Source organism: Mesocricetus auratus, unplaced genomic scaffold, assembly GCF_017639785.1.
Source record: "Mesocricetus auratus isolate SY011 unplaced genomic scaffold, BCM_Maur_2.0 Super-Scaffold_100691, whole genome shotgun sequence".
NCBI classification, from domain to species: domain Eukaryota; kingdom Metazoa; phylum Chordata; class Mammalia; order Rodentia; family Cricetidae; genus Mesocricetus; species Mesocricetus auratus.
In genome coordinates, this window is record NW_024429267.1 from 18,003,697 (window position 1) to 18,025,385 (window position 21,689).

The 21,689-nt window shown below is 40.0% G+C and overlaps 1 protein-coding gene across 2 annotated transcripts in view; it reads left to right on the plus strand.

Annotated features, from left to right (window-relative positions):
- The window catches only part of Cd109 (CD109 molecule), a 101,223-nt gene that overhangs the window by 43,222 nt on the left and 36,312 nt on the right, over positions 1-21,689 (plus strand). For both annotated transcript variants that reach the window (XM_005073758.4, XM_021229342.2), the window contains exons 6-17: positions 275-314; positions 4,840-4,924; positions 6,674-6,770; positions 7,287-7,428; positions 8,022-8,131; positions 10,196-10,423; positions 11,737-11,838; positions 11,927-11,989; positions 13,396-13,572; positions 15,653-15,805; positions 19,417-19,491; positions 20,140-20,200. In XM_005073758.4, the coding sequence (XP_005073815.1) occupies positions 275-314; positions 4,840-4,924; positions 6,674-6,770; positions 7,287-7,428; positions 8,022-8,131; positions 10,196-10,423; positions 11,737-11,838; positions 11,927-11,989; positions 13,396-13,572; positions 15,653-15,805; positions 19,417-19,491; positions 20,140-20,200 (1,333 nt within the window). The remainder of the gene's footprint in view (positions 1-274; positions 315-4,839; positions 4,925-6,673; positions 6,771-7,286; positions 7,429-8,021; positions 8,132-10,195; positions 10,424-11,736; positions 11,839-11,926; positions 11,990-13,395; positions 13,573-15,652; positions 15,806-19,416; positions 19,492-20,139; positions 20,201-21,689) is intronic.

Sequence of the window (21,689 nt, forward strand, 5' to 3'; positions counted from 1 at the left end):
TAACCTCATTTTTGTTTTCAAATGATGTAAATCAGATTAAACAATTTGTTTAAATGACTTGTAATTAGAGAGGTTACCTTTTTATGTGAACAAATTAAGAAGAAAAACTTTCTCAGAAGTTTGGTATTGCAGTTGACTAAAAATAAAGATGACTTGTTTTGATTCTTAAACCATTATAAACGTAATTCGAAAATCACTTTCTAAGTTTTTTTTAACGGTTAAGAGGACAAAATAAACTAACACATGCTTGGTTTTTGTCTTTTCTTCCCAACAGGATCAGCAGTATTATCAATCATTTGAAGTCTCGGAATATGGTAAGAGTTCCTCAATTTATTTTAAAGGAAAAAACACCCATTTATTACTTTCTATAGGAATGAGAAATTTTCAAAGGACTACTAAAAATAGAAATCCCAATAAGGTAAAACTTCAGTGTTCCTTGTAGGATCATGCATATATTCATTTGTAAATGTTCTTAAATTTCATTATAAAGAAAAAAGTACACAAATTATCTAACATTCCATAATGTCAGTTTTTTTCTTATGATGATATTTGTTTCTCTGTTTTTATTTTGCTTTTTTTGAGATTTATTTTTATTTTGTGTCGATAAATTTTTGTCGTCATGTATGTCTGTGAACCATACGTGTGCAGAGCCTGTGGGAGTCATAAGAGGTTGTTGGATCCTCTTGGAACTGGAGTTACAGATGGTTGTGAGCTGCCATGTGGGTGCTGGGAATAAAACCTGGGTCCTCTGGAAGAGAATTCAGTGCTCTTAACTGCTGAGCCATCTCTCCAGACTTTTTTTTGTTTTGTTTTGTTTTCTTGTTTTGGTGAGGATCTCTTTATGTAGTGCTGTCTGGAACTTGCTTTGCAGATCAGGCTAGCCTCAGATTTGTGGTTATCTTCTCATCTCAGCCTCCCGAGTACCTGACTTCCCCTATACTGCTATACTTATGAAATTTTAAAAGTTTTTAACTCTTTGATTATTCAGCACTGGAGTTGAGGACATGCCTTGGGTTCCGTTCCCAGCACCACAAAAAAAAAAAAAAACAAAATTACCAGTTCTACATCCATTCCTATCTGTATCTTGATTTGATCCACACAGTGGAGACATTGTGACTCAGGAAGGTCATCTTTTTGCAGATTCCACATTACAAGTGCACAGACGAAAGTAGGGGATCCAGCCGTTTTTCTCGGTGGATAGAGAGAAGGCAGAGATGAGGAAAAGCCCAAGACCTCCCTAGTAGCTGATAAATTAAGTAGTGGCTTTGAGTTTATAGGTGAGCCTTTTAATTTGACTTACATAGCATTTAAATTTTTGTTTTTCTTTTCTTTTTTTTTTTTTTTTTTGAGACAGGGTTTCTCTGTATTGCTTTGGAGGTTGGAACTTGCTCTGTAGACCAGGCTGGCCTTGAACTCACAGAGATCCGCCTGCCTCTGTCTCCTGAGTACTGGAATTAAAGGCATGCACCATCAACGCCTGGCTAGCATTTAAAATTTTTTATTAATTTATTTTTTTACATTCCAATCCCAGGTCCCCCTTCCTCCTCTCCTCCCACTCTCCCCACTTCTCCTTGCCCCTCCCATCTGCTCCTTGGAGAGGGTAAGGCCTCCCCTAGGAAGTCTACTAAGTCTGTCCCATCAACTTGTTGAGGCAGGACCAAGGTACCTCTTCACCCTCCACACCCCATGTCTAGGCTGAGCAAGGTATCTCTCCGTGTAGAATGGACTCCTCTAAGTCAGTTTGTGCATTAGAGTTAGATCTTGGACCCATTGCCAGTGGGTCTCATATATTGTCCCAGTCATGCCATTGTCACATATATTAAGGGAGTCTAGTTCAGTCTTATGCAGGTTCCCCATTTGTCAGACCTGAGTCAGTGATCTCTCACTAGCTCCGGTCAGCTGATTCTGTGGGTTTCCCCATCATGCTTTTGACTCATTTGCTAATATTATTGCTCCCCTCTCACTTTGACTGTACTCCAGGAGTGATTTACATAGCATTCAGTGGTCACTCTTAATTTAGTCTTTTGAAGCATATTTTGTTGCATCGTTGTGCCTTCAGATCCTGTATTTCCCACAGTATTTCACATCTATATGTCATGCCCTGGAATAGGGACTAGCAAAGTATTTTCCTGTGATGGGACTGGGGGTAGTATTTTGGTCTTTGTAGGCCATAGGTATTATAATTGCTCATCTTTGTCTCTGTAGAATGTAGCCGACACAGTCAACTCTCAAGTGAATACTGTTGTCATGTAATGAATCTACGCATCACTACACATTTCTCTTCTGACTTTTTTCCAACCAAGTAAATTTAGTAAAAGCTCCTCTTAGCTTATGCTGGCCTTACTGTGCTGACCCCTGATCTGGAATTGTGTGTGTCACCCAGAGGCCCTCACCATATACAGGTGTACAGTCCTTGATATGTATCTGATCCCAATAGAGATGTGTTATCCATGTAAAATTCACACCACATCTCCAAGGCTTGATGTAATACAAAGACAATTGAATAATAGTAAGCTTTAAGCTTTGGCTAAATATTAAAAAAAGATTTTTTAGACAAAGTGAAAATATTGCTGTATTGGCTGGTTTTGTGTGTCAACTTGACACAAGCTCGAGTCATCAGAGAGGAAGAAGTCTCATTTGAGGAAATACCTCCATGAGATCCATCTGTAAGGCATTTTCTCAATTAGTGATCAATGTGGGAGGGCCCAGCCCATGGTGGGTGGTGCCTTCCCTGGGCTGGTGGTTCTGGATTCTGTAAGAAAGCAGGCTAAGCAAGCCATGGGAAGCAAGCCAGTAAGCAGTTCCCCTCCATGGCCTCTGTATCAGCTCCTGCCTCCAGGGTCCAGCTCTGCTTGAGTTCCTGTTCTGACTTCCTCCAATGATGGACTATGATCTGGAAGTGTAAGCCAAATTAGCCCTTTCTTCCCTAACTTGTTTTTCAGTCATGATGTTTTGTCACAGCAATATAAACCCTAAGACAATTACAAAATTGATTTTACCTGTTTATTTTTTAAAAATGTGATCACTAGAAATGAAAAATTATAAATGTGCTTCACATTTTATTTCCTTTGATCCATGCTCTAGAGTAGCGGTTCTCAACCCATGGGCTGAGACCCCTTTGGGGTCTGCATATTGGATATTTACATTTCAATTCATAACAGTAGCAAAATTACATTTATGAAATAACAACAAAATAATTTTTGCCCTGGCCAGCAAGGCACAACGGGGGTCGAGCCCACGGGAACCTGGAATGAACGAGACAAGAGACATGAGAGAGACGGACAGCAAGACAACATGGCTGATCAAGCTGTGTATAATGAGAGTTCTGTACAGGCTTAAATAAGGGAAATGAGGTAGGGGGATGGGGCAGAGGAATGCGGGACAGTGAGGGAGAGGTCATTGCCTAGTAACCAGGCCACTGAAGGTAACAGGTATTGGCAAGGTTAAAAGGTGGCAGAGGGAGGGGATTAAGAGATCTAATTGTGGAATGTTTCCTTCTTGCCCAAGTTCTATTCATTAGGAAGCTGGGGAGGGGATAGACTATTCTTAAAAAAGGCTGGCAATATTTATAAAAGGTTCTAAATAACCATGATCGCTTCCAACATAGTTTATTGTTGGGGGTCACCACAACATGAGGGAACTGTATTAAAGGATCACAGTGTTAGGAAGGTTGAGAACCACTGCTTTAGAAGAAATCACAGGAAAGCAAACTTCCTTTCCTTCTTTGTTTCTTTCTTTCTTTTCTTTTTTTGAGAAAGAATCTCACTGTGTAGTCTCTGTTCCTTGGAACTTGCTAAGTAGACCAGGCTGACCTCGAACTCATAGAAATTCGCCTGTCTCTGCTTCCCAAGTGCTGGGATAAAATAAGTGGGTCACCATAACTGGCAGATTCAGAAATTTTGTGTGTTGTTTTCATATTTCGATGTGCTAAGTGGTTATATGACCTTGATGAGGTACAGTTGTAGGCTAACCTATAACATTTGGAGTGAGAGCTTTTGGATTTATTTGGAGAGGAATATGTAGGAGGGTCATAGTTGCTCTATATCACTTTTTTGAGCCTCCGTTTTAGGCTGGTTTAGATTCTAGAAGTATTTTGGCACATTCAGTGCCTTTGGCCCATGGATTTGTCATATACTACTGATTTACCAGCCCTTTTGATATTTATATAATGTTAATTGTGTGGTGAGGTCTCTTGTAGGAGTCTTATCTGTTTCTTTGATTAGTGACACTATAAAAACATTTCTCTAGGCCCAAATCAAAATCACAAACATTTTTGCTGTGGTAGTGTACTTTATTTAAAGTAGAATTATTTGTAAAACGTATTATGGGAGCCGTAGAAATGGTTCAGTGATTAAGAATGCTTCTTGTTCTTGTAGAGTGACTGGGTTTGGTTCCCAGTACTCATGTGATGGCTCACAACCACCTGTAACCCAAGTTCCAGGGGATCCAGTGTCTTCTTCTCATCTACATAGGCTCCTCCTGCACACGTGTAGTGCTCATACATACACTCTGCACTCAGACATACATGCTAAATAATAATGATAATAAATTTAATAGTTATAAATTTAATATTGATAAATACATTTAAATCAATCAAACAAAACCACTTCATTATTATATAAAGTTGATCTAAGTATTTCTAATTTTGAATTACATAAAGGGTTCTTAAATTTATGTTAACTTGTGTGTGTGTGTGTGTGTGTGTGTGTGTGTGTGTGTGTGTGAATAAATCCAAGTTCAAGAACTATTGATCAACTAGTTAGAACAACTCTTATTTATTTGGTTCAGCTGAAGATTCTGGTAAAATAGAGACCTCAAAAGACTGCTTTTCTTTTCCAGTGTTGCCGAAGTTTGAAGTTACCTTGCAGACACCGTTATATTGTTCTTTGAAGGCTAAGAATTTAAGTGGTAGTGTCACAGCAAAGTAAGTTGCATCTTTCTTTTGGAATGGCTCTAAGACGCTGTGAAACAGCACGACAGAAAGCTCTGCACACACTTAAGAATGCTAGCAGAAACTTCTGCTTTTTAAAAAGGCCCTAATGTGCAGTAAGCAAGTGTCTGTAAAACTTCATTTAGCACAGGACAGGTCGCCACAAGTCTTTGCATCTGTGACTCTACTTCAAGCTGCCACCCCTAAAATGTTTCCCACAGACAAGTGACTAAGGGGTTTACAGAAGGCATCGTCAGGTTTCTAAAATGTTGTGTATTTAGGGGCTGGGGAGACGGCTTAGAATGGGGAAAAATAATAATTACTCACTGAGTTGTCTCAGTAGCCCTGGCTTCAGATTTAAACTAAAATTAAAAAAAATATTGTCTTTAAGACTATGTTAAGCTATTATTTTAAAGAACTCTGAGCTATCATATGATACCACAGTTTTAAAATATAATACCCTGAGCCAGGCAGTGGTGGTACATGCCTTTAATCCCAGCAATCGGGAGGCACAGAGGTAGGTGGATCTCTGTGAGTTCAAGGCCAGCCTGGTCTACAGAGCAAGTTCCAGGACAGGTTCCAAGCTATAGAGAAACCCTGTCTCGAAAAACAAAAACAAAAAACAAAACATAACAAAAAAATCCTGGCATTCAGGTTTTGCCTGTACTTCTTATTTAATGAGACACAGACCTTGTTAGGTGATGGGGGCTCCGATGAATGATTTCGATACTAACATCACTGCTTTTGTTCAGGAGGATGGTATATTTGAAGGTGGATTTGTTTTTTTCCTCATAATTTGGAAACTTCTGTGTTTGCTTTGGAGTTGGCCCAGAGGAGAGATTATTTCTGTGTCTAATTAACAGATGCAGGAAACATTAGTTTACTATTATAATTTGCAAAATACAAAGCAAAACTGGCTTTATCGGTTGACCCAGTGTTTGAAGTAGAGATGGGAGGAACTCAGGAAATACATTTAAAAAAGATTTTCTGGTAGTGAAATGATTCACTAAAGATCACCTTTCGTCTACATGAAGGGGGAATAATTAAGGGAATAAAATAAAGACTGAATTGGCAGAGAATGGCATTTGATACAAGAAGATGAGTTTGAAATGATGGTTAAAAAATATTATTTAAAGTTTCCTTGCAAAAAAAAAAGTCAAGCATTTGGTAATCCATAGTGTAAGACTTGATATTCCCCTCCTGATGAGTCCTGGCTTGTGTGACAATTGGCTATGATGATTATAACTTCAATTAGCATTTAAAGATTTTACAGGCCGTGAGTTTGTAGACATGCAGGCCTGTCCAGTGCTGAAAGATTTCCATAGTCTGTTACAGCTCCTGCACCATCCTACAAAGCTGGCGCTTTCTCCATATTCTCCCAGTGGGCGGAGCTGCGCAGCTTCCACGGGCTCTCAGTGGGCGGAGACTCCATGGGCTCTTAGTGGGCGGAGGCTGAAGACAGGCCACCTTTCGACTGATTTTAGATTCTTTAGTTGTGACTTCCTTTGGAAACCTAATCTGAAGAGTCTCAAACTCGGAGATCCTCTTGTCTGCTTCCCAAGTGCTGGGATTAAAGGCTGCTCCACCACGGCCCAGCTTTTTTTCCCTTTTTCTTTTTTGAGATGTGTTTTTGGTGTAATTCTGTTGAACTGCTAGTGTCTGCTTATTGAAAGTGATATTTTTGTTGTGTTCTTCCGAAGTTGAAAATGTAATAATATGACTTTTTAAAAAATTGTTTTCCAGGTATACATATGGGAAGCCAGTGAGGGGACATGTAACACTTACATTTTTATCTTTATCCTTTTGGGGAGCAAAGAAAAATATCACAAAAACATTTGAGGTAACTTTTGAAGATATTTTATAATTTCCACAGGAACATTTTTAATTTTTATTAAAAGAATAATTATAGGACCCAGGGGGTTGTGGTGGCACCCGCCTGTTATTTCAGCCCTTGAGGGAGGTGAAGGAAAGAGGATCATTAGTTCCAGACCAGCCTTTGCCATCTAGCAAATCTGAGACTAGATGGGGCTTTGTGAGCAAACTCCAGAGATTAATTATAGGGACCACAGGAAAATGTAGTGCTTATTGAAAGTTTACACCCATTCCCAACATAATGTGTTATAGATGGCATAAAGAGTTATGACTCAGATCACAGTATGGAAAATTTAACCTTTTCTTCTAAAAAAGTTTTATACAGAATTACCAAAATACAACTCTAAGATAAAACAAGAACTTCCTAGCATTAGTCGGGCAAACACTGGGACAGAACTAAGTCAAGTATGACTTAGTTGGAGAGTTGTTTCTAGAATTTGAATTCCTAAAATGAAAAGTAAAATGGAATTTTTAAACAAAACAGATAAATGGATCCATGAACTTCTCTTTTGATGACAAAGAGATGAAGAAGGTGATGGATTTCTCGAATGAGCATTATGTACACATGGACCCGGTCATCCCGGGGCCCATTGAGATTGTAGCTACTGTGACGGAGTCACTCACAGGTTTGTAGCCCTAACGAGGTAACACCCTTCGCTGTCTGCTGTGATAGCACTCTCAGGAGAAGGTATTCACCGCTTTTCTAGGGAGGTTATTTAGTGGCGAAAACTTAAACTTTCCACGAAAGTCTGAACTTCAACTGTCTATGATAATAGTAGCAACTTCATCTTTCCCCCATTTCAACTCTGTTCTTCAGCATGAGAAAACACAACAGGAGGTCTGCATTTTCAGCAGACTGGCTTCCTCTTTCTTTTCTCCTTCACCACTTACTCTGAAATGTCCTCTGTTCCTAGACAATTTGCTCTTTTAAGAAGAAGGTAAAAGTTAATTGTTTGGAGCCTCCTATTAATATTGGAACAGATTGATTCAGTTGACCCAACAAACAAATCCCCTTCTGTCTGCTTTCTCCTCTTGGAGTACAAACTATGGAGGGAGACTCACATGCTAGAATTCTGGGCTTCTCTTGGGACCATAGTCAATAACAGAAGTAGGTTTGTGTGCCCTGATATCTTAGCCCCTTCAGTAAGAAGCTTAGGCAGACACGAGCCATTGCTGACATACTACTTTTGCATTCCAAATGGTGCAATCCTCAATACAGGTATCTCAAGAAATGCAAGCGCCAATGTGTTTTTCAAGCAACACGATCACATCATTGAGTTTTTTGATTATGCAACTGTCTTGAAGCCATCTCTCAACTTCACAGCCACTGTAAGTTGTTATATTTATTACTAGTCCATAATCCTGAGTCTCAATGAAATGAGACGGTGGGAAATCATGTGCTCAGTGTCTTTAAAGCTAAGTTAGAAAGGAGATTGGTTACTTTCTCTTTAGATATACGGACGTGGAGAATGCTCCCAAATGACCTTTGTCTTGCATATAGTGGTTTTTAAGAACAATCAAATTCCCCCCCAATTAACTAGCAGTTTTTTTTATATGGAATACAACATTGAAGCTTTTATGAAGAAATGATATTCAAAATTTTTAGTTTGATCTTAAGGGCTAAATTTTAATTTCATCGAAGGCATAGTATTAAAAATTATTATCAAAGATTTTTTTTCAGAAAGAATGTTGAATTACTACTCAGTACTTGAGTAGGTTAAGAAGATAAACTTTTTTGAAAGCACACAGAATGATGCATTTCTTGATGACGTATTCATATGCATGTCATTTGCTCATTGTTCATATTTATTCACCCCTGATGATCTGCAGGGCATGGTGCTTGGACAGGCATATGAAGCTGAGGGAGACCTGGGGAGGGAAAGGTTGTTTTGGGGGTGAGGACAGAGGTTGTTAAGGGGTGTTTTATGGAAGAGGAAGTCTTGAATGACGAAAAGATTAGTAGTGTTTCAAATGTTTGAGCACTGAGGTGGGAGACAGGGAGCAAGAAGATATAAGACAAAAAGAGCTGTCAGCAAGACCAGCTTGAGTTCAGAAAAGTGACTGGACCTGGGTGCTGCAGCTGAGGACTTGGCTTGACGAAACAGGAAGCAAAGCTTAGGAGACTCTAGAAGATCCCAAGCGCAGGAGGGCCTCTCGATTGGGTTGAGCTTTATGCTCTAGGCAGTGAGAGGACTTGGAGGCTGCGAACACAGGTGAGGTGGCGGTGGAGGATGCTACGAGAGCCGTGTTTGTGAAAGATTGTTTGGGGTCTGTGAGAAGAGGGCAGCAGCAGCCAGGAGTGAGACGAGGAGGAGCCCTGAGGTGGTATCTATGGGAGTGGAGAGCAAGGGCAGAGAAATATGGGACTTGGTACTCAATGAGTTTGGGAGGTAGGGGCTGGGCGGGCAAATTGACATTGCCAGTCCGTCAGGATGGCGGTGGTTAGTGAAAACAGGGAAGGTATAATGGTTGCTTGATGTTAATGTGCTGACTTTGAAGTAACAGGTAGGGGTTTCCTTGAATGGAGCAATTGGGTATGAGCTCCAGGGTACGGCGAGGATGGTAATTTTGAATTTGGAGTATAATCTTAAAGAACTATGATGCTAAGCCAGCTGAATGTTGGGAATTTTGAAGAAAGGAACAGAACAAGGAACCAAAGGGGAGACAGAGTGTTACTAGACTTGTGCACATAGCTAGGGACCCAGAAAAGCCATGTTTGGTCACCTGTCCTTGAGAAACTAATTAAAGCAAACAAATTAGTGGTGAAAAACAAAAAGGAGATTTGTTCGTTGTGGCCAGAGTGGGAAGAATTACAAAGAGATCCAGTGACCCCATATCTCCATGTCTATTTTTAGAGTCATTAAGTGAAGGCTTAAGTAGAGGCCAGACTTGGCATAGTCAAGCAATTGCAAGGCATGACAAGGCATGGTCCCACCAACCAATGGCCCATCATTGTCTCTCTTGTAACAAGCTGGGACTCTGGGAGAAAGGTTCCCCTCTGGCTGGTCTAGGCCTTTCTTTACCAGCATGAGATTTCTGGGGGAAAATCCCAATGTCTTGTGTTACATATTTTAGTAATCTGATAGCTGAAGTGCAGGAAACAAGCATCTATTTTGAATATCTTCACTCCTGCCAGGGCAATTACAATAGAGTGCCAAAAGAGGGATATGGATCTAGAGTTGTGGAAGGCAAGGAAGCCACGTGAATAAAGAGGAGTGACCATGGTGTCAGATGCTTCCTGGAGAAGCGTTACTGAATGTGGATTGGGGTACTACCAATAATTGTAGCATTGTGGGTTCAGCATTTGGGAACAGCACAGACAGAAATTGCATTCAACTGGGCCCAACTCTTTTGCTTTTCCTGTTGTCCGTCTTAAAATGTTTTAACAATTAGGTGAAGGTCAGCCGCTCTGATGGCAATGAGCTAACTCATGAAGAAAGAGGAAATAATAATTTAGTCCTGGTAGTGACCCAGAGGGAAAATACCAACATGTGGAGCAGGTGGAACAGTGGAGTTCAGGAAATGGATGACATCCGGATCATAAATTATACCGTCCCCCCAAATGGAATCTTTAAGATTGAATTCCCGATCCTGTACAACTCCAGCGAGCTACTACTGAAGGTACAGTCTTTTTTCATGCCACAGCAGTGACATTATTACTATTGTAATTTTGTGGGAGACACCTTCTCAGAGTTTAAAGGGCACAGGAAGTGGACACATGTCTGCTCTAGACACAGGGACAGTGTTAGATGTCATTTACCACAGTGGCTAGGATCTACTTTAGATGTTTCCTTGTCATTTCATTTAAAGACCACAGGAGAACGGCGATGTGAAGACTCCTCAGACCCTCATCCTGGATGAGTTTCAGTTATTTGGACCCTCTTTTCCTGAGTTTTCTTTCTCAGAGTGGCTTGTCTGGGAATGCCCCATAATTCCCTGTGACCTTTCTTTTGGTCTTAGCAAAAGTCAGAGGCCCAGTGGGGTAGGGAACAGTACTGCTGGGAGCTTTTTCCTTCTGCTGTTCTTTTTTGAGACAGAGTCTACTTATATAGCCCAGCCTAGCCTAGTGCTCGCTGTGTAATCTGGGCCGCCCTCAAGCTTGTGGTCCTCCTGCCTTTGCCTCACCAGTGCTGGGATTACAGGTGTGTCCCACCACCCCTGCCTGGTTTTTTTGACTCTTTACTTTGGTGGGTCAGGCAGGATGTGATGTTTCTTGCTTCTGTCTGAGCACTGTGTGGGAAGGAAAGGCTCCGTTTTCTGTTTAATTAATTACCTCTTCTGCCTCTATTTCTTAACAACTTTGTTTCTGCTGTAAGTGAGGACTATACTTTCTTCTTCTGGGCTGTGATACCATACACCCACCCACCCTTCCTTCCTTCCTTTCTTCCTCCTTCCCTCCCTCCCTCCTCCCTTTCTCCCTTCTTTATTTCTTTCCTTTTTTGATTTTCAAGACAGGGTTTCTTTATGTAGCTTTGGCTGTCCTGGAACTAGCTCTGTGGAGCAGGTTGGCATGGAACTCATAGAGATTTGCCTGCCTCTGGTGTGTGCTGTCACCACCCAGCAGCAAAGACTCTTATTTATTTATTTATTTTTGGTTTTTTGAGACAGGGTTTCTCTGTGGCTTTGGAGGCTGTCCTGGAACTCATTCTGTAGACCAGGCTGGCCTTGAACTCACAGAGATCCACCTGCCTCTGCCTCCCGAGTGCTGGGATTAAAGGTGTGCACCACCAACGCCTGGCCTCCTTCTTATGTTTTAAAGCTATCAAATTCTTAATAGTATGATCTATAAAATGATGAGGAGCCAATATGGTGAATGTACTTCTGCCTGAAAACAAAAATGAAATTGATCTGGCTTCCCGTAATTACTCAACAGATCACATTCTTTCTCAAGTTACAGTAGTTGAACATTTATAGCTTTGTTTCTTTTGTTGCAGGCTTCTTTTCTTGATAGTGTAAGTAATATGGCAGTTCATGGCATGTTCACCTCTCCTAGTCAGACCTACATTCAGCTTAAAACCAGAGATGAGCATGTGAAGGTAATACTTACGACTCACTTGATAATTATAACAAGATTGGATATTCTTATAATTAGGGTGTACATATTAATTAGTATTTCTTTTCTAGGTGGGATCACCTTTTGAATTGGTGGTTATTGGCAACAAACCTTTCAAAGAATTAAGCTATATGGTAATTTCTTTAAGGTTTTATGTATTTGTTATTGTGTGTATGTATGAATGCTGTCACATGTGTCATGGCATGTATATGGAGGTCAGAAACAGTTTCTGAGAGTCGTTTGTTTCCTTCTACTATGGATTCTGAGGGTCAAACTAAGGTCATTAGGCTTGGGTGGCAAGTACCCTTACTCACCTTGTCACCCTGAAGGCTGGTAATTTCTCACAGAGTTTAAGTTCATGACTTGTTGTAGAATGATCTTAAGGGTTGTTTACCTTATGACTTCACCAGGCTTACTTAATTGCTACAGATTAGTTTGATCTTTTTATTGTATGATGTTTTCTTTGTCAACTATGCTTACATTTTCATTTAAAATAGATAACTAAATTTGCACCAAGTGTAAAATGTAAATTTTTAGTATATAGACAACATCGATCCATTGTGGAGAATTATGGAATACAAGGAAAAAAAAACTTTCCATTATTGCCTTGTAGTTTTGTTAATCACACCCTCTCCTTAGATCTCTATTCCTTTCCACCAAATAATAGTTTGCAACACAAAGAAATTGTCAGTGCGCATGAGTGCTATCTCAGAAATGACAGTGATTTGACATACCAAATCCGGTGTTGGACTGGAGAGATGGCTCAGTGGCTAAGAGTATGTACTACCTTACAAAAGGCCTGAGTTCAGTGTTAAGCACATACATTGGGAAGCTTACAACTGCCTATAACTTAGCTCCAGGAGATTTGAGGCATCTGACTGTATGGGTACCAAACCCCCATACAGAAACATTAAAAATATGAATGTAATGTATCACATGAAAATCCACTTATCTCAATAGATACAGGATAAGTTATTGACATTCACACTTTTATGTTAAAAATATTCAGTGATGTTTTATTGTTGGAAATGTAGTTAACAAAGGATAGTAATAATAAAAATTACTGCTGACACTTAAGATAAACCAATTACCTTAATTAATTAATACACTGTATAATGACTTATACATTGTATGCATTGTATATATGTATTGAAATGTTGCATTGTGTTCCATAAACATCAATTGAAAATTACAATACAAAAAAATTGGGAATTAAAGATACCATTTATAATGGATGACATGAATGTTACTGCAATCTAGTGTTTGTTTTAATGTTGTCATTTTCTTTTTTTAACATATGTAGACTTTTTTGTCAACCATCATTTATTCTTCATGGATTCATTGCTGGTCTTAACAATCACAATAACTATTTTTTTGTTGTTGAAATTTAACTCCCATCTAAAAATTTATCACATAGATTTTTTCATGTAAAAGGGTTGTAAAGATAATTTGTATGTATGCTTAGACATAAAGATAACTTCGGTTGAAATATGATAAATTTTAGCAAATAATTGCACTCTCTTCTTTTTTTAATTTTTAGGTAGTATCAAAGGGACAGTTGGTGGCTGTAGGCAAACAAAATTTGAGAGTTTTCTCATTAATACCAGAAGCTTCCTGGGCTCCAAAGGCCTGCATAATTGTGTATTATGTTGCGGATGACGGGGAAATTATAAATGATGTTATAAAAATCCCTGTTCATTTCGTTTTTGAGAATAAGGTAAGATTTAAGGTGGTGATATTTAAAACTTTATTTTAGTGAAATCTGAGAGACATAATCTTTCTTTGCAAAAGTATCAGTTATCCTATACTTGGTACATATGTATTTTCATATTAAGCCCCACAGTTATTATTTGTCAACTATGATTCCTGGCTTTAAGACTTAAATTCATTAAAGTCATTTTGGTGTTTTTTTTTTTTTTGAGACAGGGTTTCTCTGTATTGTTTTGGAGGCTGTCCTGGAACTCGCTCTCTAGACCAGACTGGCCTCAAACTCACAGAGATCCACCTGCCTCTGTCTTCCGAGTGCTGGGATTAAAGGTGTGAGCCACCAACGTGGTGTTTTTAAATAGTTGGGTTAATATTGCTCCGGCCTGGAATTCTAGTGGCAACATAGATTGGCTATCGTGTTGACCTTGGTGTGACAATGAGGGGGTGTATGGAGAGAGCAGGGCCATTGGAGATGTGTGTGGAAGCAGATCTGGGTTTGGGATTATCTTCTTCATCAGTTGAAATCTAATGAGAACAGACTGGCAGTGAGCCTTGTTTTCCGGGGTCTGTGTGGAGCTTGGTCTTTAGAGCACCGATGCTGGGGTACTTAGCCTGAGTAACCAGCTTGCACAGGAGGACTGCCTCAGCCTCAGCTCTGACCAGAAACCCAGTGCAGTCATCGCACAGACTCGAGGAGGGATCATTGTTCTCACTAAACACTTCTGCCTTGGTCTTCCCAAGTGAAAGGTTCGGTTTCAGTGTCATAATTTGTGGGGTATAGCTCTCTTAATACTTCCTTTGGAATCATTAAAATGTTGACAAGTAGCATCAGTTATTCACACTTTCTTTTATCTAAAATAGTTTACGTTAATTTTTCATATGCCAGAGAGTGAATCTAGGGTCTTGTGTATGCTAGCAAATGTGCTAGTGTCAAGCTTCACCTTAGCCCTTAGTAACCCTAACTTTAAGTATAATATAAACTTCTATTTTTATTTTATGAAAAGTTTTCTTTTTTAAAAAGAAATAACAATATATTTTCTTAGGTTCACTTTATAATAATTATCTGAAACAAGTGAATTTTAGGAAGGAGTTATGGAGTCTTAAATTAGTATACACACCTCTATGGATGGTAGGAAGCCAAGAACATTGTGTAAGATTGCCGATAAAGGGAAACAAACATATTAAAGGAATATTTATATTCAAGGAATAATTTTGGACAAATTAAATAGAAGATTGAATTTCATTTTCAAAGAGATGCTTCCTCTGATTTTTAGGTAATGATGATCACGTTTTCAGACTGAAAGGAAAGGCTCCAGCTAGGGTTCACAGTTGACAGCAACAGGGAACATCAGGATTGGTCAGTGTATTAGAGTGTGCAGTTTGTTGTTAGGACTGAGCTAGGTGACATGGAGGTCCTCAGTAGGAATGGGACTTTCTCTCATGACTGAGTTGTGAGCTTTTTTAAGTACTGGAACATACTTTGAGGAACATAAAGAAAGATGAAGTTCAAGGAGCCATGGAGTAGAGGAGACTGGTGAGAGTCTGGTCTGGCCACTCCCTTCCTGGAACTTTTTCCACTCACACTGCAAAGATAGTTCTGGGAGGTCCTAGAGAGCTCTCACTGTGGTCATTTCTAAGTCACGCCACCAACTTGTAGGGACCTATAGTTTTCCTCTCTCCTTTCTCTTCTTTTTGAGGGTGGCCTTCCCCAAGGATGCTAGATACTGCTGACCTGAATTCAGCACCAGCTGAGGACCGAGAAATGGAAAATGGAGAAAGGAAGGAAGACAGGTGGAGAGATGAAGGATAATTGATGTTTGCACTACAGGGAGATGTTTCATGGATTGCAAATATGTGGGAGTTTAAAAAAGTTCCTTTTCCACCCAGATGTTCTCCTCCTTTATATTTTGACTATGTTATTTTAATAAATACCAGGTTGTAAATGAAAAAAAAAGGTTCCTTTTCTTAGAGAAAAGTTGTGTATGGTTTTGGAATTATCCCTGTGCCAAGGCAAAGGAGGAAACAATGGGTTTTGAGTCCTTGATCTGGAGAAAATGAAATAAATTAATTTTTCCTCCTCCTTTTCTTAGATAAAGCTGTTTTGGAGTAAACCCAGGGTCAAGCCATCTGAGAAGGTCTCTCTCAGGATCTCTGTAACAGAGGCTGACTCTGTAGTTGGGATTGTAGCTGTTGACAAAAGTGTGAATTTGATGAATGCCTCAAATGATATTACAATGGAAAATGTGAGTCTGTTTATTTTTTCTTTAGGTGGAAATGTATGTTAAAAGACAAAAATTAACTATTGCATTACTTTACATATTTAAAGGAAATTCATTAGTCCCTCTGGATGTATAAGCTGGGAAACAGAAAAGCCTTCAAAGAAGAAAGTATTTGCATTCCAGTGAATGTTGGGCAGAAGTACACGTGTATTTTAAAATTTACTTTTCTTTTGGTGTCTATTATATTTTTAATCTCTATTATTACCTTTTGGATCTTAATTTTTGTTCTTATTACTAATTATATGTATATATATTACTAATATTTCCTTGTATCCATTATATATATTTACTGTGCTTACTTTGAAATTCAATATTAATTTAGAATTTTTCTCTAGTTCTAGGATATGATGAGCAGTGTGTTTTCTAAGCATTTGTGATCCAGTATGAGTTGTGTGTGTATTCTTAGAAATTTAACCTAGGCCATTGTACCATGCTAGGCAAGCTCTCTGTTACTGAGCTACATACTGTGGTCATTTGTTTTATTATTATGTTTTGAGACAGTTTTTTTTTGAGACAGAGTTTCTGTGTAGTTCTGTAGACCAGGCTGGCCTCTGCCTCCCTAGTGCTGGGATTAAAGGCGTGAGATACCAATGTCCTGCTAGGCAGATTCTTACTATGTGACACAGACTGTTCTCAAACTCATGAGTCTCCTGCTTCAGCCACCTAGGTTAAAAGCATATATGACCACACATGGATTTCCTATGCCTTTGCCATAATTCTACGCCACATGTTGTGTGCCTCTAAAGAGTAGTATTCTCTTTAGAAGTCTAGTTGACCTGTGTCTGCTGTGATACTGTCTACTGGGGAAGACTGAGCATCAGGATAGGACACAGGTCTGCACCTTTAGGCCATATCCCATAACCTGAATTAGAACATGCCTCCCTGAAGCTCTTTCTGGATCAGAGAGTTAAGAAGCAGTCTAGGCTGTGACTTGACAGCTCACAATCTATGGTTCCCAGCTGTTGTATGACACTACATCTTGGGAGATGTGAACAGACATCACTCATTCCAGATAGAGAACTGATAGCAAAGCAGAGTAAGGATGCCACACAACCTAATAGATGAGCCACTGAGTTTATTAGGGTCAATTATAGAAGTAGAAATGATTCAAAGACAACTGCATCACCAAAAGTCCACCGTCTAATGGGTGACAGCTGGAAGATTGTAGGTAGCTCAACAGGCTGGAGAGTGTGCCTTCTAGGTAGCTTAGTTGGTGTGAACCTCTTCCAGACGACTCAAGTGGTCTCTGTTTCTTCTAGGCAGCTTTGATAGTCTGCCTCCTTCGGGCAACTTGGCTGCTATCTCGAGTCTCCTAAGTGTCTCAGAACAGAAACCTTTCTCCCAGGCTGCAGTCTCCTGGCTACTGCTCTAGCTGTCTTCTGCCCAGTGTCAACCCACACACTTCCACTGTCCACTCAAGATATCCTTCACTTTTCCATTTTTAAAAACTTTCTCTCATCCAGGCTTCCTGTTTCTCCAGAGTTGGCCCTGAACTGGGGCATGGGGATCCTGTGGTAGATAGTAGACTTTGGCTTGCTTATGTGTGTTGTCATGACTTCCTGAATGCATTAAGGATATTTAAGTGTATGGGATCTTCCAGGCTTGGTTTCTATACACAGCTTGGGCAATGCTCTTGTTGAGGTGGGGAGAAAGGAGGGTTTCATGAGGTAGATGGTGCCTGGTGCAAGCGTTGTTCACCCCTGAGCAAGAGTAGAAGAGGAACAGGAAGTGAGCCAGAGATGTAGTCCTGATGTCTTCTCTCCTCTTTTGTCTGCCTCTGGCTCCAACTCTGTTGTCTGTCACTGGGGCTGATGGCACTTGCAGCTTGTTGTGGATGAAGTGCTTCTCTTTGCTCTTTTGGTGATTTTCTTTTTCATGTCTGTTCCAGCACTGTATTTGCTTACTGTCCACGCAGTGAGGCTGTTAGCATAGCAGAATGTCGCAGCATGGTTGTGGGTGTTTCAGTTTGTGATAGAAAGTCTTTAAAAAAAAAGGGTTATTTTTGTTTTTATTTCCATATATGTGTGTATACTTCTGGGTGGATGTATGCCCTGTATGTATATGACTGAGGAGCCTGAAAAAGGGCATTGGATCGCCTGGAACTGGAGTTAAAGATGATTGTGAGCTGCCTGATGTAAGTGCTGAGAACCGAACTCAGGTTGTCTGTAAGAGCAGCAATTGCTTTTAACCACTGAGTCATCCCTCCAGCTCCTAGGAAGCCTTTTATTAACTTTGATTTCTTTTTCTTTTTTTGGTGTTTTGAGACGGGGTTTCTCTGTGTAGCTTTGGAGCCTGTCCTGGCACTCACTCTTGTAGACCAGACTGGTCTCTAACTCACCGAGACCCGCCTGCCTCTGTCTCCCGAGTGCTGGGATTAAAGGGGTACACCAGTGCTTTCTTCATGCTTTTTAATCCTGCCTTTGTCTCCATTTGTGTGTATAATGATAACACCAATAAGAGAGAAGTATCAAATATTACCAAGAAGCATATAATACTTGAGGGGTCCTTGCTAGTAAAATACACAAAAAAAATCGCATGTGTGGGTACAGAAGTTTTCTGTTGCTCCCTGCAGAGACTCTGTAACTAGTAAGCAACAATTCCCTACTCCCGAACCCTTGTGTCTAGCTTCTATTAACCTCTATTTACTTTTTATAATTTGCCTATTCTAGCTATTTATGTAAATGGAATTCCATAACCTTTGGCTTTTTGCTTGCTTCGGTTCACTCAACTAAGCTCTGCTGCGGCAAGTCCATCAGAGGGCTGTTTCAATGTGTGGCTCTCTAGTACTCCACTAAAGGTGTATGCTGCATTTTGTCTGTCCTTTCTTGACTGCCACTTGAACTTCCGCCTTTGGCTTCTGTGAATCCCGCTGCAGTGAGTGCTGGCATGGAAGTACCGCTGAGTTTCTGCCTTTAGTTCTTTTGAGTGTATATCTAGGGGAAGAATTGCTGGGTCAGATTCTGAGTCCTTGTTTACTCTTTTGAGGAAAAGAGAAAGCATTTTTATCAATCCTTTTAGCTTGTTTTATCCATGCTTACTAGCAGTGTCCTTAAAAACAATTGCATTGCTAAAGTGATGTATGCAAATATCTCATTATTAAAAAAATTCTTACTGGCATTCTCTAATGCTTTTATTACCAATGAGTATTTGTCTGCATATTAATAATTTACATTCACTCTTTTATGAATTTAAGTGACAGACTTCTTAGAGAATTTGTGTCAACCCCCCTTCAACTTAGCCTGTTTGTTTCAGCTAAAAGTGTGGCTAGATTTCAATGCTGACCCCTATGTGTTGGTTACACCATCAGTGACATGTCACTCCATCTTAGGAGAAACTCGTCTATATTTATAAGGACTCGGTATGACTGAGCAGAGTAAACATAGTTTTAAATTAAGAAGTGTAATTGTGGTTGATCGAATGATGAATGATCACTTATGTATTTGTGGTACCTTGATTTGTGGCATTTTCAAGTTCAATAAGCTTGGGGACTGTATACTGAATTATTTCTAAGGAATGAGAAGAGGGCAGGATAGACTGACAGAAATCAATTCACTCTGTGTCTTATCTTTGTGCAGGTGGTCCACGAACTGGAACTTTATAACACAGGGTATTATCTAGGCATGTTCATGAATTCCTTTGCTGTCTTTCAGGTATGGATAGTTGGCTAAATAATCTGAAAAGATACTAGTGTCTTTTTGACTCTTAGGGCTTTTAATTAATTACTTTTAAAAGATGTATTTATTTTATGTATGAGTGCTCTATCTGCTTGCACACCTTTATGCCAGAAGAGGGCACCAGATGCCACTGGAGATGGATGTGAGCTACCAAGTTATTGCTGGGGATTGAACTCAGGACTCCTGGAAGACCGGCCAGTGCTCTTAACTGCTGAGCCATCTCTCCAGCCCTGATATTAGTGTCTTTTACTGTTACAAACACTTTCATAATTATCATGATGAAGACTAACCTCTATTGAAAGTGTGACTGAAGTTCACTGTTCTATAAATCTAATCTGAGTGGAGAGATACATCCTTTCAGTTTTAAAAGCAAATGGAAAAATTTGCTGATTCATTCTTAGGTTAGTGGAATTGTCACTAAGAACTTTTTTTCTTTTACATTACTATATTTGACTTTGAAAAGTATGTTTGTGTGAGAGAAGAAGGGAAAAGGGAAGACACCCCCACCCACCTGTGTACCTAAATCCCCAAATGGGAGTATGGGGGATTTCTATGATTAAAGAACATTAAAGCTTTGATTTTAATTTTATTTTAGTTAAAAGTTTTTACTAATTTTTTTTCTAGGAATGTGGTCTCTGGGTGTTGACGGATGCAAACCTTATAAAGGATAACATTGATGGTGTTTGTAAGTAAAACCCGACAACATGCTTAGCTGGATATATCTTAGCTCATATATTGAATATTACTTATAATGGAAGGGTACTTTCTGGTTCGACCTGACTGCTATGGCTTAAGTGCGGGACTTTAGAAGTACGTTTGAGATGACAAGGGATGTCCTCTGGGCTCCTGACTTCATCTTTGAAATGGATGCTTTCCCTTTGCTTCTGTAGTTTAGTTTTTAAGGTGGGATTATGGTTGGGATGTATTGGATGATCTTGTGATTTTAATTTGTATCACTAACTGTGTTGTTATTTTGGAATTATTTAAAAGGAACCAATTTTTGAAGCATTAGGGTCTTCTTAGCATCAGTCAAGTTCTGGAGGGTAACCAAGTACACTGGCAGTGGCTTGTAATATTTGGGGGTCTATGGGGACTCAATGGCCAACAAACTCCAAAAGAAGTAATCCATTCTGGGCCCTGGACCTTGAATTTCTTAGTATATGGTGTCTAGCAGGGCATTGTCATTCTGTTATAGGGTAACCAATTTTAAAGTTATGTACATGTGTGTTTGTATACAAGAATGCTGGTGTTCTTGGAGGCTGAAGATGTTGGATCCCGAGTACAAATGGTTGTGAGCTGCCTTACATGGGTGCTGAGAATCAAACTTGGGTTCTCTGTAAGACCAATAAGTGTTCTTCACTGCTGAACTGTTTCTTCTTCCTCTTCTTCTTTTTTTAAAATTTAACTTAGAAAGGAACCTGCTTCATATGTTAATCCCAGCTCCCTCTACCTCCCCTCCTCTCCCAGCCCCCCACTCGCTCCCCATCTCATCCTCCCTCCTCTCCTCAGGGAGGATGAGGCACTCCATGGGGAAATCCCCCAAAGTCTGTCGTATCATTCCAGGCAGGGACCGGGTCTTCTCCCCTGTGTGTCCAGGCTGAGAGCACATCCCTTCACGTGGAATGGGCTCCCAAAGTCCATTCTTTCTCCAGGGATGAATGCTGATCCACTACCAGAGGCCCCATAGATTGCTGAGGCCTCCTCACTGACATCCATATTCTGGGGGTCTGGATCAGTCCCTGTTGGCCTCTCAGTCATCAGTCTGGGGTCCATGAGCTCCCCCTTGTTCAGGTCAGCTGTGTCTGTGGGTTTCATCAGCCCTGTCTTGACCCCCTTGCCCATCACTCCCTCTCTGCAACTGGTTTCCAGGAGCTCGCCGAACCATTTCCTTAGCTCTATTATAATACTCTCTCTCTCTCTGCATTTTTACGGAGGCTTCCAAAAGGTTCCTATCTGACGTTTTGAATTGTCTTTAGTGTTATTTAGCCTTCTACATATTCCCTCTTCTACCCTGACTGACGTCTTACACCTCACCAATTTAACCTTCGTATTCCATTATTCCCCTTTAAGCCTTTACACCATAGCTTCTTTCCTCTCTTCCTTTGAAAGTGCTACCTGTGCCCTCCTACTAATTTGCTGACCTCTGTGGGCATTCCAAACGAAACACACATCTG